Here is a 13073-nt window from a genome sequence, read left to right as displayed (position 1 = left end):
CTTAGGAACTTAACTTAGGTCATTCATTATGCTTGGCAGCAAGTGCCTTCACCCACTGCGCCATCTCTTTGGTGGGTTTTCTTTACTTAAAATTATGAATGCATATATATGCACACACATTTGACTGCAGGTGCCCAGTGGAGGCTATAGGCATCAGATCTTCCGAGAGGTACAGTTTTAGGTGGGTAAGCCATTCAACATGGGTGCTAGGAATTGAACTTGGGTCTTCTGTAAAAGTAGCAAATACTCATAAGTGTTGAGCCATCTCTCCAGCCCCAGTCTTTGTTTCTTTTAGACACAGAATGAATCTTTTGTAGCCCAGGCTGGCCTTGAATTCACTAGTAGCCAAGCCTAGCCTTAAATAACTGACCTTCTACATCGACTTAAGATTAGAGGTGCATGATACCATGCCTAGCTCTCTTCTGTGTGTGTGTGTGTGTTTTCCTGGAAATTGAACAAGGACCATCTGCATGTTAGGTTAGTGCTCTACTTGTAACTACACTTTTCCTCCTTGGTCTCTGTGTAGCCCAGAATAACCTTCTACTCCTGCTACTCTTACTGCTGTGGCCTTCTACATGGTGGGATTGCAAGTGTGCCCAGCTTCCTTTGGTCTGTTTTCATCAGCAGTTAGGTTGGGACAAAAGAGCAATTTACAAACTGATTCCCTGTTTCTGCTTTTGATATGAGATGACCCTGTTTTTCCATCTGGCAGTTTGTGTCTTTTCTGGCTTCCTTAGTCCCTCCGTCCCTCCTTTCCCCCCTTTCTCCCCCTTCCTTCCCTCTCTCTCTTTTCCCTTCCTCTTCCCCCCCTCAATATCTCACAGGGTCTTTATACGTATCCCTGGCTGTCTTGGAACTTCTTAAATAGACCTGGCTGGCCTTGAGCTTACAGAGATCCACCTGCTTCTGCTGGAATTAAAGGCGTGTATCACCTGGTTTGACTGAATCTGTTCTTTTCTCTAGGCTTGTTTGCATGTAGAGTTTTAGCAACTCTTTATAGTCAGGGTGTATGTTTATGTGCTGGTTGTTTGCTGGCACTCAGTGCTTTATTTCCTGTTGTCTTGTAGTTTACCCAAAGCCGTCAAAAGGAGAATTAATGCTCTGAAGCAGCTCCAGGTGAGGTGTGCACACATAGAAGCCAAGTTCTACGAGGAAGTTCATGACCTGGAGAGGAAGTATGCAGCCTTGTACCAACCTCTCTTTGACAAGGTGTGTACCATTGATGTGTTTGCCTCATGTGGTCGTTCCTGTGGTGTGAGACACAGTACCACCCAGGGACTTTGTCTTTTCAGAGTCCTGTGTAAATATCTTAGCTTTTGAGTTTGCAGAGAGCCTAAAGTGCTGATGGACTCTTGGCTTTTAATGCAGAGAAGAGAATTCATCACTGGTGACGTGGAGCCCACGGATGCAGAGTCAGCATGGCACAGTGAGAATGAGGAAGAAGACAAGTTGGCTGTGAGTTTCTGTTGTGGAATGTTTAATCCTAGTTACTTTTGTGGTATTGGAAGGTGAACTCAAGGCCTTGTTCTTCTGCTCATTGTTTCTCTCAGCAAAGCTTTGTAGAGCAGTCCTGCAGTTGTTCCCTTCTCTTTGACTGGGTGCATGGTTCCTTGGTGACACTCTGACATCTGAGACAGTGCTGTTGGTTATCATAAAGTGAGTTGTGGACCTTTCTCAGTGGTTAGGCAGGTAAAAATTGCTTGTAGTGAGCCAGACATGATTGAACATGCTTCTGATCCCAGCACTAGAGAGATAGGCAGATAAATATCTGAGTTCCAGGCCAGCCTGGTCTACATAGTGAGACCCTATCTCCAGAACAAAACTAACTGTAACACCAGTGAAAGTCTGAGCCCAGAGGAGGTAGAAGTTAGCATGGGTGAGAACTGTACATGTTCCCCCTTACTAAGGAGTAGGCACATGTGGAGGGGGACCATCTGGAGACTTCAGGCTGCTCAGCTTCACTCTGTCTCTAGACCAGCAGGCAGGTGAGTGACCAGCATCATGATGTTGTATTCATTTTCTATGACAGTCTCATTCAAATGCCATGTAAAGGTCCAGCATGGTGCAAAGTTAATTTTAACTTCTGTCCTGGTTTGTTTGCTTTTTTAAAGGTCCTAGGGATGTAACCCAGAGGTTCATAAGCAAAAGGCAGGTTCTCCATATCTGAGTCACACCCAAGCCCCCTGTCAGTGTAATTTTGTGGTTAGATAATAGGTAGCTTTGGTTTAGTAGAATTCTTTCTTAGGGATCTATTTGAAATATGTTTAATTTTTGTGGCTATATGGCTTTGTTTTTGTTTTGTTTTGTATCCCTGCCTGACATGGAACTCACTGTGTATATCAAGCTGACCTCAAGCTCAGAGATGGCATATGCTACTGCACTCAGCATAGCTGTGGTTCTGTATTAGTTTGCTCCCTATGACCCATGAAAAGCCCATTTTGGTGGTTTAACAGTCTTTTCATTTTGCTCCATCATAGACTGTTGTAACAAGCAATCAGAATTTACTTGGTTCAACTTCCTTTGATCGACTTTCTTCCTGAGGCTATGTTACAAACAAGTCTCTCTTCCCTGGTGCTATGTGGCCTTTGTGGTCACAGTGCTGGTGTTTGCCCAGTACTTATGTGCTCTTTCTCCTGGGAACTGCATGCCCAAATTACTGAATAGTTTTCTGATTACAACGCTGCTGCAGCAGACAGGTTTTCTTGGGGTTTGTTTTGTGACAGGATCTCATTATAAAGCCTTGGCTGACTGGAACTTGATCTGCAGACAAGGCTGCTCTCAAATTTATGGTAGTCCTCATGCCTCTGCCTCTCAGGTGCTGGGATAATTGGTGTGTACTACCACTCCTGGCTTGAACGAGGGCTTTCTCCGCCCTTATAGTAATCATATGGATATGACTCCGTGTGTGTGTCTGCTCGAAGCCATTGTAGTGTTCATTGTATGATGACAGGAAGCTCACCAAGACAGACTGGACATTCTTTCACAAGTCTGGTGGCAATTTGCCACCTTTTCCGTTTCTCCCCTTGATAGGACATTTCATTGTGAAATTACATGTGAACATAGTGTCATGAATGCCTTTTCCAACTCCGTCGTTTGGAGACACACAGAAGGAAAAGGAAATGTGTGATGGACCCTGAAATAATGTCTTTCAGTAAGACTTTGAGCTGTGTGTAAATTTGTGTTTTCAGTGACTTTTGTGTTTTGACTCTGTTTTGTAGGGAGATATGAAGAATAAAGTAGTTATAGCTGAGAAAGAAGCAGCAACAGCAGAAGAGCTGACCCCCAAAGGCATCCCTGAGTTCTGGTTCACCATCTTCAGAAACGTAGATATGCTTAGTGAGCTGGTGCAGGTGAGGGGCTTTTGCTTGTTGGGTATAAGTGGGAAAAGATTGGGGTGATGCACAACTCCTGCAGTATGTTGAGGGACTTGCCTTAGTATTACACACTGCTTACTTGGGTGCTGGGAGGTCCTTTTAGAAGGATGAAAAGTCTTCTCTTGGGGGTTGATCCCTAGGGGAGTGGTCTTTGCTGTAGGGACTGCATTCTCTTTTTGTAGTTCTTGGCAAGGCTGACAATTCTGTTCACACCAAGCTTGAGAGGCAGTCTCCTGCAAAGTCCAGCATTGCACCTAAGACCTTGTTGAGATTCTTCCTATGTGAAAACAGGGAGCTGGGGGAGAGTCTCACCTCCATGTTGGTTCTCATTTGTACCAGTTAGATGGGTGATAGGCTGCTAGGTATTCAGATCTGGTGCATAGTGTGAGGCGTTATCAGTGGAGAGCTCCATGCTTCGTCTCTCAGCCTCAGAGATGTGACAGCTTTTGGTGTAGCCTGCTTCCAGAACTGTCTTTGGGTTTTTTTTCTTTTTTTAATAACTACTAAATGACCTCCTCTTGCTGGTTTGGTTTTACCTGTTATGTCAAAAGAACTTAAAATCAGGAAGGTAACCTTTAGTGGGCTTAATTCCTAGAGCTTTATTCAACACCAATCTCAGAGTAAAAAATTAATAATCTACACCTGTCACAAGTGTGTGTCATTTTGAGAATCCATTCCTTTAGCTTCTTCTCTTGCTTTCACAGTGACTGTTGCTTAGACTTTACTATACAGCACAGGTCTTTACAGTACAGGTGTAAGCAGTAGTCACTGTGAAAGCATAGAGCCATGCAAGTCCTTGGCTCCTATATGTTAGGCTTCGACATAATCTGCGATCTTTATGGAAGTGGCATGAGATTTGGGATATTTATTGTCACTAGTGGATATTGTGCAGGAAGACCCACAACAAACTAAGCCATCTCTTTATCACCAAGCCTTTTGCCTTGTCATCTCAGATGCCAGAAATCTTGGTAACACTGTGCCAGCGTTAGTGTCAAGCAAGAGAACATGGGGCTTTCCTACAGCCAGCATTGGTGGTAGCAATGGTGCCATTCTAGAATCAGGTGGCAGCTGATTCTTGACATGTTGTTACTGCCACCAGAGATACATAATGAACGGATTTGCATTGCTTTCTAGAAGTTAATACTGGACAAAGACAGAATTCCAATAGGACAATTGCCCAACATCTGGGACACTTACAACTATCACTGCCATGAATTGTGGTTGTTCAAGGTTCTCTCTCTTTTAGGAATATGATGAACCAATCTTGAAACACCTGCAAGATATTAAAGTCAAGTTTTCAGACCCTGGACAGCCTATGGTGAGTACTGACCAAGCTCCTTCTTGATTGGCTAAGGTGCAAAAAGGTGTGATTCTTGTCATTCAGAGTTGGCAGTCTTGAGCATGTGTGCTCATCAGGCTTCCCTTGGTGCTACTGTTGGCAGTGTGAGCTGGACTTTTGGCTAATAACACAGACTATATCCTTTCCCAGGGACGAGGAGTCAGCTGGATACAGACTGGTGACTGCTGGCCTGTGGTTATCACTGGTCAGGCTCCAGTTTAGTTGCTAGATTTTCTTTGGTGGAGATGATCAGCACATCATACTTTTCCTAAGTGTCACATGGAGGTAGCAGGGTGTGGTGGCATGAGTTTATAATCCCAGAAGGGAGGTAGATTACTTGAATATGGTCAGGACTAGCCTGAATCACAGCAGTGAGATCCCTTTTTAAAAGAATAGGAAGAGCATAAACAAACATGAACAACAGTAGTACAGAAATCTAGATACTAAGGAGAGTGGGTTTAACCTAAAATAACCATTAGTAGATATGACTGAAAACTACTCTAACACGGCTTAAAATATGGGAGGTGTCTGGCCTCTGGGAAGATGGACTTAACCTAGAATGTGTGGGGGCTGGTGCTTGCTGAGTCTGACCCTCTCCCCAGGAGCACTGTTCGTAACCTGTCAGTCTTGCTGTGGTTGGCGGGTTCCATTCCAGTGCTACAGGATTTCCAGTGACACATGACTGACTGGCTGGCTAGTGGCTTTCAGTTTCAGGTCTTGGAGACACACGTGCTATGAGGGGCTAAGCAAAGGATCTTGAGAGGGACCTAGATCTGTCCTTTCATCTCTACCCCAGGCCCTGGTATACAGATGGAGATAGGCCAATGTGGGTAGGATTTCTTTATCCGCAGTCCTTCAGGGGCAGCCGTGCACATCTATCTTTGCTTTGTGAGAAGTCACATTTGGCTGTTGTTCTGAAGATGGGGTCATGGATAGTGGGAGCTTAGCATGCTTGCTGCCTCCCTTGGTCATGGGCTGCCCTTTTACTCAAGTGGCTGGAGAAGGTCCCTTCCTACCCAAGGCTCTGACTGTGGCCTGAGCTCTTGTCTTTCCAGAATGGGCAGTGTTGAGGTTCTCTGAGTTTTTGTTTTTTGTTTTTTTTTTTACTTTCAGTTCATCCAAATTCAATTGTTATACTTTTGCTTTCATGTAAATCTTTTTATTATTGTGAGATAGGGTCTTGTTGTGTAGCCTGGGCTAACCCAGAATATGGAGTAAGCTAGCTCCAAATTTGTGGCCCCCTCTTGCCTCTACTGCCCATGTCCTTGGGATTACAGGCATATGCCCAACCTTGATTGGCTGGTTTTCATTTGTTTGTCTTTTGTTGTTGTTTTTTCCAGACAAGGTTTATCTGTGTAGCTTTGGAACCTGTCTTGGAACTCGAGCACTCTGTGGACCAAGCTGGCCTTGAACTCAGAGATCTGCCTGTCTCTGCCTCCCGAGTACTGGGAGTGTGCCACCACTCCCAGTTTTGCTTATTTTTTTTTTTTGCATACTTGTGAGTTGTCTTTTTTTCTTGCTGCCATGTGGCTTTGGAATACCTATTTTTCTGCAAGTATTGTTTCCTGTGTGCTCTCTTGAGTACTGAGCAGCTTCAAGGGAGCAGTTGACTCTCTCCTCTCACCTCCTTCCATGAAGGATCCTGCAGAGAGGGAGGAGAAGGGTGGGGCTGCCAGTGCCGATTTCAGTAGGAAGGTCTGTAGCCATGAGATGGTTCCTTAAGTTCTGTTTTCAGACATTAGGTAGTTCTGACTCTGCATCTTTACTTCAGTCTTTTGTACTAGAGTTTCACTTTGAACCCAATGACTACTTCACCAATCCTGTCCTGACGAAAACATACAAGATGAAATCAGAACCAGACAAGGCTGACCCGTTTTCTTTTGAAGGTCCTGAAATTGTGGACTGTGATGGGTAAGAACATGTCTTTTTAAAACAAAAGCAGTAATGCTTTTAGAATTTCAAAGTGAAGACTCGGGTGTAGGGGGTGCATGTTCAAGGTCAGTCTAAGCTGTACAGCAAGATCTGTGTACAACAAAGAAAAAAGATAGAAAATGAGAATGATATTAAAAATTAAAAAGTCTTAGGGGTTGGAGAGATGACCATGCAATCAGGAGTTCAGACCTTAGTGCTCATATAACAGAAAAATTGCTGGGACTTGTAAGCTTCCAGCTTAGTCAAGAAAACATGAGCCCCACATTCTAGGATACCCTGCTTCAAAGAGATTAAAGGCATATGCAATAATATATATATTATACACACACACACACATACATGCATACATATATACTTAAAAAGTCTGTCTTGAAGTTCAGATGTACTTTCAGGCTTGTGCTCAGTTTCTGTTTGAAAGGGCCCAGGTCTTGAGTTCTCTAGACACCATGATGGAAGGGATTTTGTTGTTTACAAGGCAGGTTTTTCTCTGTAGCCTTTCTTGGCTGTCTAGAACTCACTCTGTAGACCAGGCTAGCTTCAAACCCTCAGATTCACAGAGATCCTCTTGCGTCTGCCTCCCAAGTGCTGGGATTAAAGGTAGGTGCTGCCACTGCCAGACTTATTTGTTTATATTCTGTGGCACTCTGGCACTAGAGATTTAGCACAGGACCTTTACACGTAAGACCAATTGCTCTACCACTGGATTGTGTCCTCAGCCCCAAGTTTTTTTATTTTTATTTATTTATTTTTTTTGGTTTCTTGAGACAGGGTTTCTCTGTGGCTTTGGAGCCTGTCCTGGAACTAGCTCTTGTAGACCAGGCTGGTCTCGAACTCACAGAGATCCGCCTGCCTCTGCTTCCCAAGTGCTGAGATTAAAGGTGTGCGCCACCACTGCCCGGCTTCAGCCCCAAGTTTTAAGATATTTTTTTTTTTGTGTGAGTGTTGTGTCTGCATGTGTATCTGTACTACATGTGTGTCTTACCCACAGAGGTCGGAAAAGGGCATCAGATGCTCTGAAATTAGAGTTAAAGATGGTTGTGAGCTGCCATGTGGGTACTGGGGAGCAAATCCTGGTCTTTTGTTTAGCCCACTTTGAAGTGTTTTTTTGTTTGTTTGTTTTTTTGTTTTGTTTTTGATTGTTTTTGAGACAGGGTCTCATGTACCTCTGGCTGGCCTCACACTTGTTTTGTAGACTAGGCTGAGCTTAGAGTTCCACATGCCTCTGTATCCCAAGTGCTGGGATTAAAGGCTGTGGCACCATCATGCCCATGAAAGCCCCAAATTCCTAAGAGCATTAATATTTGTTAAGTGATGAAATTTGATGCAGGTCACAGCCCAGTGACAGCTTTGGAATTTGGCACTGCATCTGCCACCTGATGCCTGTCAGTTTTAGTTTCTAGGTCACTTGGTAGAGATGCAGCTTAAATTTGACTCATGGCTATGTCTCACTGTTTGGTAAATTGACTGTTGAAGAGCCAGCTCAGTGTTGTTACTGTCATTAAATGATTTGGGCTTCATTAAAATCCCAATTCAAAGGCTTGGAGTAATTAGGGCTAGCGAACATATTTTCCTGAGGACAGTCTGTCTTGTGGGAGAGGTGGTGTAGAGACTACTTGTTTGCTCTCGCCTGCCCAGACTCCCAAAATAATCACTCAGAAACTGTATTAATCAAATCACTGCTTGGCCTATTAGCTCTAACTTCTTATTGGCTAGCTCTTACATCTTAATTTAACCCACTTTCATTCATGCGTGTATTGCCACGTGGCTGTGGCTTACCGGCAAGATTCTATCCAGCATCTGTCTCTGGTGAGGCTACATGGCTTCTCTCTGACTCTTCTTCCTTCTCTCAGCATTCAGTTTAGTTTTCTCCACCTAACTTTGTTATACCCTGCTATAGGCTCAAAGCAGTTTCTTTATTCATTAACCAATAAAAGCAACACATATACAGAAGGACTTCCCACATCAGAGAGGACTTGGCTTTATCATGTGTTCCTGAGCAGACATCATTCAGATACCACCATACGTGAGAAAGTGGCCCCTCATGCTTAGTTGACTTCTGAGTTGAGTACTTGAGTGTTGACAGATATTTTTGTCCTGCAGCCATTTGCTCTCAAAGAAACACACAGAGATCTACATTAATTATAACTGGTTGACCTATTTGCTCAGATTTTTATTAACTAATTTTTATCTCATAAATTGGCCCATTATTCTTGTCTATGTTAGCCACGTGGCTTGGTACCTTTATCAGTGAGGTGTTCTCATCTTGCTTTCTTTTCATCTTGGCAACAAAAGTACAAGTGACAAATCTTTACAAAGTACAAGACCATTGTCCCATAGCAAGTTAGTGTGGTAATCCTCAGTTTGTTCAGAGATTGCAGGTGATGCACTCTTGAACATTATACACACTTGGCAGGGTCTTGCACCAAAGATACATTTCAGAATCCCAGTGGAGAGAATGCTGTTGTCATTTTGGAGCTGTAAGGTTTTTGAGCATTGATTACTCCAGGATGATGGGACTGAGCTAGCTTTTGTGAGCTGTCATACAGATGGGCTTTGGGTTATTTTTCTTGGTTTCCAGATTAGTGGTGTCAGAAGTTCCACAGGGCTGTGGTTTCCTTCCTGGATAGTAGTGGGATTTCTCTTAGAGCAAGTGTCTATAACAGATGCCTTGTCCCTGCAGGTGTACAATTGACTGGAAGAAGGGAAAAAATGTCACAGTCAAAACCATCAAGAAAAAGCAGAAGCACAAGGGCCGGGGCACCGTGCGAACCATCACCAAGCAAGTGCCCAATGAGTCCTTCTTCAACTTCTTCAGCCCCCTAAAAGGTGGGCAGGGTCAGCTCAGTGTGTTATGTGAAGTTGTTTCTTCATGTTGGCTTCGTTCTCAGGAGTTGTGTGTGCACCTCAGGAGAGGATGATCTCTTTCCTGAACATGGAGGGGAACAGGCCAGCTTCCTAGGCAAGAGGCAGGTACAGTCTTTAGGACCATTCCTGGCTCAAACCAGTCAGAGTGCAAAGCTTCAGAATCACCTGTACAGCTTCTTTTTCCTATGAATTCAGTTTTTCTTAGTTTTACACAATTTAATAGAGCACAGGGATTTATTTATAATTTCTATGTGATAAACACAAGTACATAGATTTACAGTTTTTAAAAGCTGGGAACAAAACCGCAACACTGAAGCTTTTTGTTTTTGAGCTATACAATGAAGATGAAACCTTGAGCCTTGTAATAATTATTGCACTCTTGGCAGTTCTGAGAAAGTTTTTTGACAGACCCTTTTTCAGTATTAGAGCATGGGTATGAAGGGACCGTCATTGGATATAAATGTCCATCCCTGTAGCCAAGGTCAGCACATACAGAGTTATGTGTGCAACGTTAGGTGGGTCCCTCGCTGGATCTGGGCACTTGACTTGGTTTTGTCCCAGAACTCACTGCTGTTGTCTACTAAAATGCCCCTCGTGGGACATTAGGGTGTTACTATTGTAATGGCCATTTTTATGATTTCTTTGAGCCCAGAAAATACAAAGTATATTGATTTCGTAAATAAAAACGCCCATAAGCTCAGTGCTCAAGTTTCCTGTGTAAGGAAGTCCCTTTTGAGGACACTGATGTGTTGAACCAGGCTGGCTCTCTGGAGCCCAGGTAAAGGATTCTTGAGCCTTCAAGAGTCAGTTCGCTGAGCATAGTGGTGCACTGCACACCTTTCTTACCAGCATTTGGAAGCAGAGACAGGAGGATTTCTGTGAGTTCAAGGTCTGCCTGATCTACATAGTTCCAGGACAGCCAGGGCTACATAGTGAGACCCTGTCTTGAAGAAAGATGAGGGAAGGAGAGAAAGAGAGGGAGAAGTTGGCTTCTCTGGGAATTTTCTTAAACCTGTTTTAAAGCATCAGCGAAAGTGGGATTGATAAGCAGACATGATGTTAGGGGTGGTGATTGACAGTAGCACAGCTCTGAAGTTAGCCCGTTCAGTTTCCAGTCTGCATTTTCGTCAGGCTGCACATAACAGGATCAAGAACGAAGGATGGTGGCGGGGGTGGATTGGTCTAGAAGGCAAGTGCTGGGGTGCTTGTCCCTGGAGAGTTGGGGTTCTAGCCCTCAGACCCTGTGCCTTGCCCACATGGCAGCAGTCTCTTGTGCATAGTGCTCATCCAACCAACACTGTCATTGCAACAATGAATGATGCCAGGCTGTGACACTAAATGGTGTGAGCCGTGTGAGAAGTGCTGGCACCACAGGTTGAACAGAGAGGATTGGATTAACTCAGCACATTGCTAGTCAAGATCTAAATCATCTGTCAGGTGATGGTTCCTTTAGCTTCATAAAGTATGTATGACAAGAAGCCCACGTCTCCTTTTGGGCTGGTGAATGTCAGTACCACTCTGATGGTCTTGTGTGTAGACTGACCCTCATGGATGAAATCAGCCTTGACAAGCTGTACTCTCTCTGCAGGGTTGTCAGCCGACTGCACAAATTTTTCCTCCATAACAGATAGGCATGTACAATTCAGCATTTGTACGGTGCACAGGGTCAGCCTACATGGCAGCAGTTCATAGACTGCCAGCTTAGGACAGCTGGTTCACCTACTTCTTACTCATCCTTCAAACGCAGACTTTTTTGACCCATAGCCTTCTCTAGCTGAAGTAGTATAACCCATAGGGCTTATAAAATTATTTGCAAGGTGCCATGGTGCCTCATTGGGGTCTGCCAGCTGGGTTCCCTTCAGTGTGGATGTTAAGACATTGGTAGCCATTGTAATGTGTGTTGTCTTTTCTTTTTCTAGCGTCTGGAGATGGAGAATCTCTGGTAAGATTTCCTGAATAGGCACTCCGATCCCTTCCTGCTCTGTTTGTTTCTGTAGTTAAAGTGAAGTCATTATACCTTGGGCCTGGGGAGAAATGTTTGGTTTTTTTTCATGCTTGTCCTTTACTCTTCACTAGAGACCCCAGTGTCCCTACTCTGAAACGTAGACAAATGGCAAAGCCGCAGCCCATCTGCTCTTCTGTTTTGCCTTCATGTTGTTTCATAGTACAATTTCAACATTGACTTTAATAAGGCCATTTTAAGTGGCTTTGAATGTGGGGACTGTTACCCAGCAGTGTAGATGATTCTGAGTAAGGGCTGAAGGTAGGGTAAGGGTGCTAAGCATGTCTTTACTGAAATGAGTTAATGTGTTGGTTTTCCCTCTCAGGATGAAGATTCCGAGTTCACCTTAGCCTCTGACTTTGAAATTGGGCATTTTTTCCGTGAGCGAATCGTGCCACGGGCTGTCCTTTACTTCACTGGGGAAGCCATAGAGGACGATGACAATGTATGTGGGCTGGGGGGGTATGAAATGCCTAAATTCCTGTATGCAACTAGGCAGCTGATTTACTTAGTTTAGCCTTAGTCTTAGTTGGGGTATTTGTTGCTGTGATGAAAAATCATGACCAAAAGCAACTTGGGGAGGAAGGGTTTGTTTCATTTTAAAGGTTGTAGTTCATCATCCAAGGAAGTAAGGTTAGGAGCCTGGAGGCAGGAACTGGTGCAGACACCATAAAGGATTGCTGCTTACTGACTTGCTCAGCCTTATTTAAAGTAAATGACCCACCAGCCCAGGGGTGGTACCACATTCAGTGAGCTGGGCCCTCCCACATTGATCATTAATCAAGAAAATATACCTTTGGTATGCCTCTAGGCACATCTCATGGAAGCATTTTCTCAACTGAGTCCAAATGGCTCTAATTGCCTCTGTTTTAGTCTGAAGATAGAAAGGGAGCTTATCCAGCATGCTCCAACCACAAACTGTTACTCCTCCCCATCCTTAACTCTTGTTTTGAGCAGCTTTCAATACTGGAAAGTCCCTCATCATACAGCACAGTGCTGCTCTGCTGGGCTGAGCTGGGCCTGCAACTACAGCATGTGCCTCTCGGACACCTGGATGGAGCGAGCCATCACTGCTTCTGTAGCAGCAGCACCAAGCTTCGTGCTACCTTTAGCATAGCAGGGTGCTTATAAGTTTGGTATTGGGGCTATATCATGGTTCTAGAAATTAAAGTTGTTTCTGTTTTCCCCTGCAGTTTGAAGAAGGCGAGGAGGGAGAAGAGGAGGTAAGGAGGAAGTTATATATAGTGTTCTCCCCTCAGCCTTGTGTGGCTTTGACGTCTTTGTTTGAAGTTAAGAGGTCAAAGGGCCTTGCTCTGATTTTGACCTTGTTACTTATAAAAATGTATCTTAGCTGGGTGGTGGTATCACAGGCCTTTAATCCCAGCTCTTGTGAGGCAGAGACAAAAGGATCTTTGTGAGTTCTAGGCCAGCCTGGTCTAACGTGAGTTCCAGGACTGCCAAGAACAACTACTCAGAGAAACCTTGTCTCGAAGTACCCAACCCCCAAAGTACCTTAGTAAGCATTTATAAGCAATATCTTAAGTTTTCATAAGTGTTTCCA

The 13073-nt window shown here is 44.1% G+C and overlaps 1 protein-coding gene and 1 non-coding gene across 6 annotated transcripts in view; both read left to right on the top strand.

The window, feature by feature from the left end:
- Nap1l4 (nucleosome assembly protein 1 like 4) overlaps positions 1-13073 on the top strand; it is a 34628-nt gene that overhangs the window by 13866 nt on the left and 7689 nt on the right. For 4 of the 5 annotated variants that reach the window (XM_075972875.1, XM_075972874.1, XM_075972871.1 and 1 more), the window contains exons 5-13: positions 1068-1209; positions 1369-1455; positions 3219-3350; positions 4621-4692; positions 6485-6624; positions 9326-9471; positions 11430-11452; positions 11838-11957; positions 12706-12735. In XM_075972875.1, the coding sequence (XP_075828990.1) occupies positions 1068-1209; positions 1369-1455; positions 3219-3350; positions 4621-4692; positions 6485-6624; positions 9326-9471; positions 11430-11452; positions 11838-11957; positions 12706-12735 (892 nt within the window). Of the gene's footprint in view, positions 1-1067; positions 1210-1368; positions 1456-3218; positions 3351-4620; positions 4693-6484; positions 6625-9325; positions 9472-11429; positions 11453-11837; positions 11986-12705; positions 12736-13073 lie in introns of all 5 variants that reach the window. The other variant, XM_075972872.1, reaches the window with a different exon arrangement.
- On the top strand, positions 5316-5442 carry LOC142851468 (small nucleolar RNA SNORA54). The gene has a single exon (XR_012910786.1). It is a non-coding gene; the product is annotated as a small nucleolar RNA SNORA54 (small nucleolar RNA).

Source organism: Microtus pennsylvanicus, chromosome 5, assembly GCF_037038515.1.
Source record: "Microtus pennsylvanicus isolate mMicPen1 chromosome 5, mMicPen1.hap1, whole genome shotgun sequence".
NCBI classification, from domain to species: domain Eukaryota; kingdom Metazoa; phylum Chordata; class Mammalia; order Rodentia; family Cricetidae; genus Microtus; species Microtus pennsylvanicus.
The sequence above is the reverse complement of the archived record's forward strand: the minus strand, read 5'-3'. Positions and strand labels throughout refer to the sequence as shown.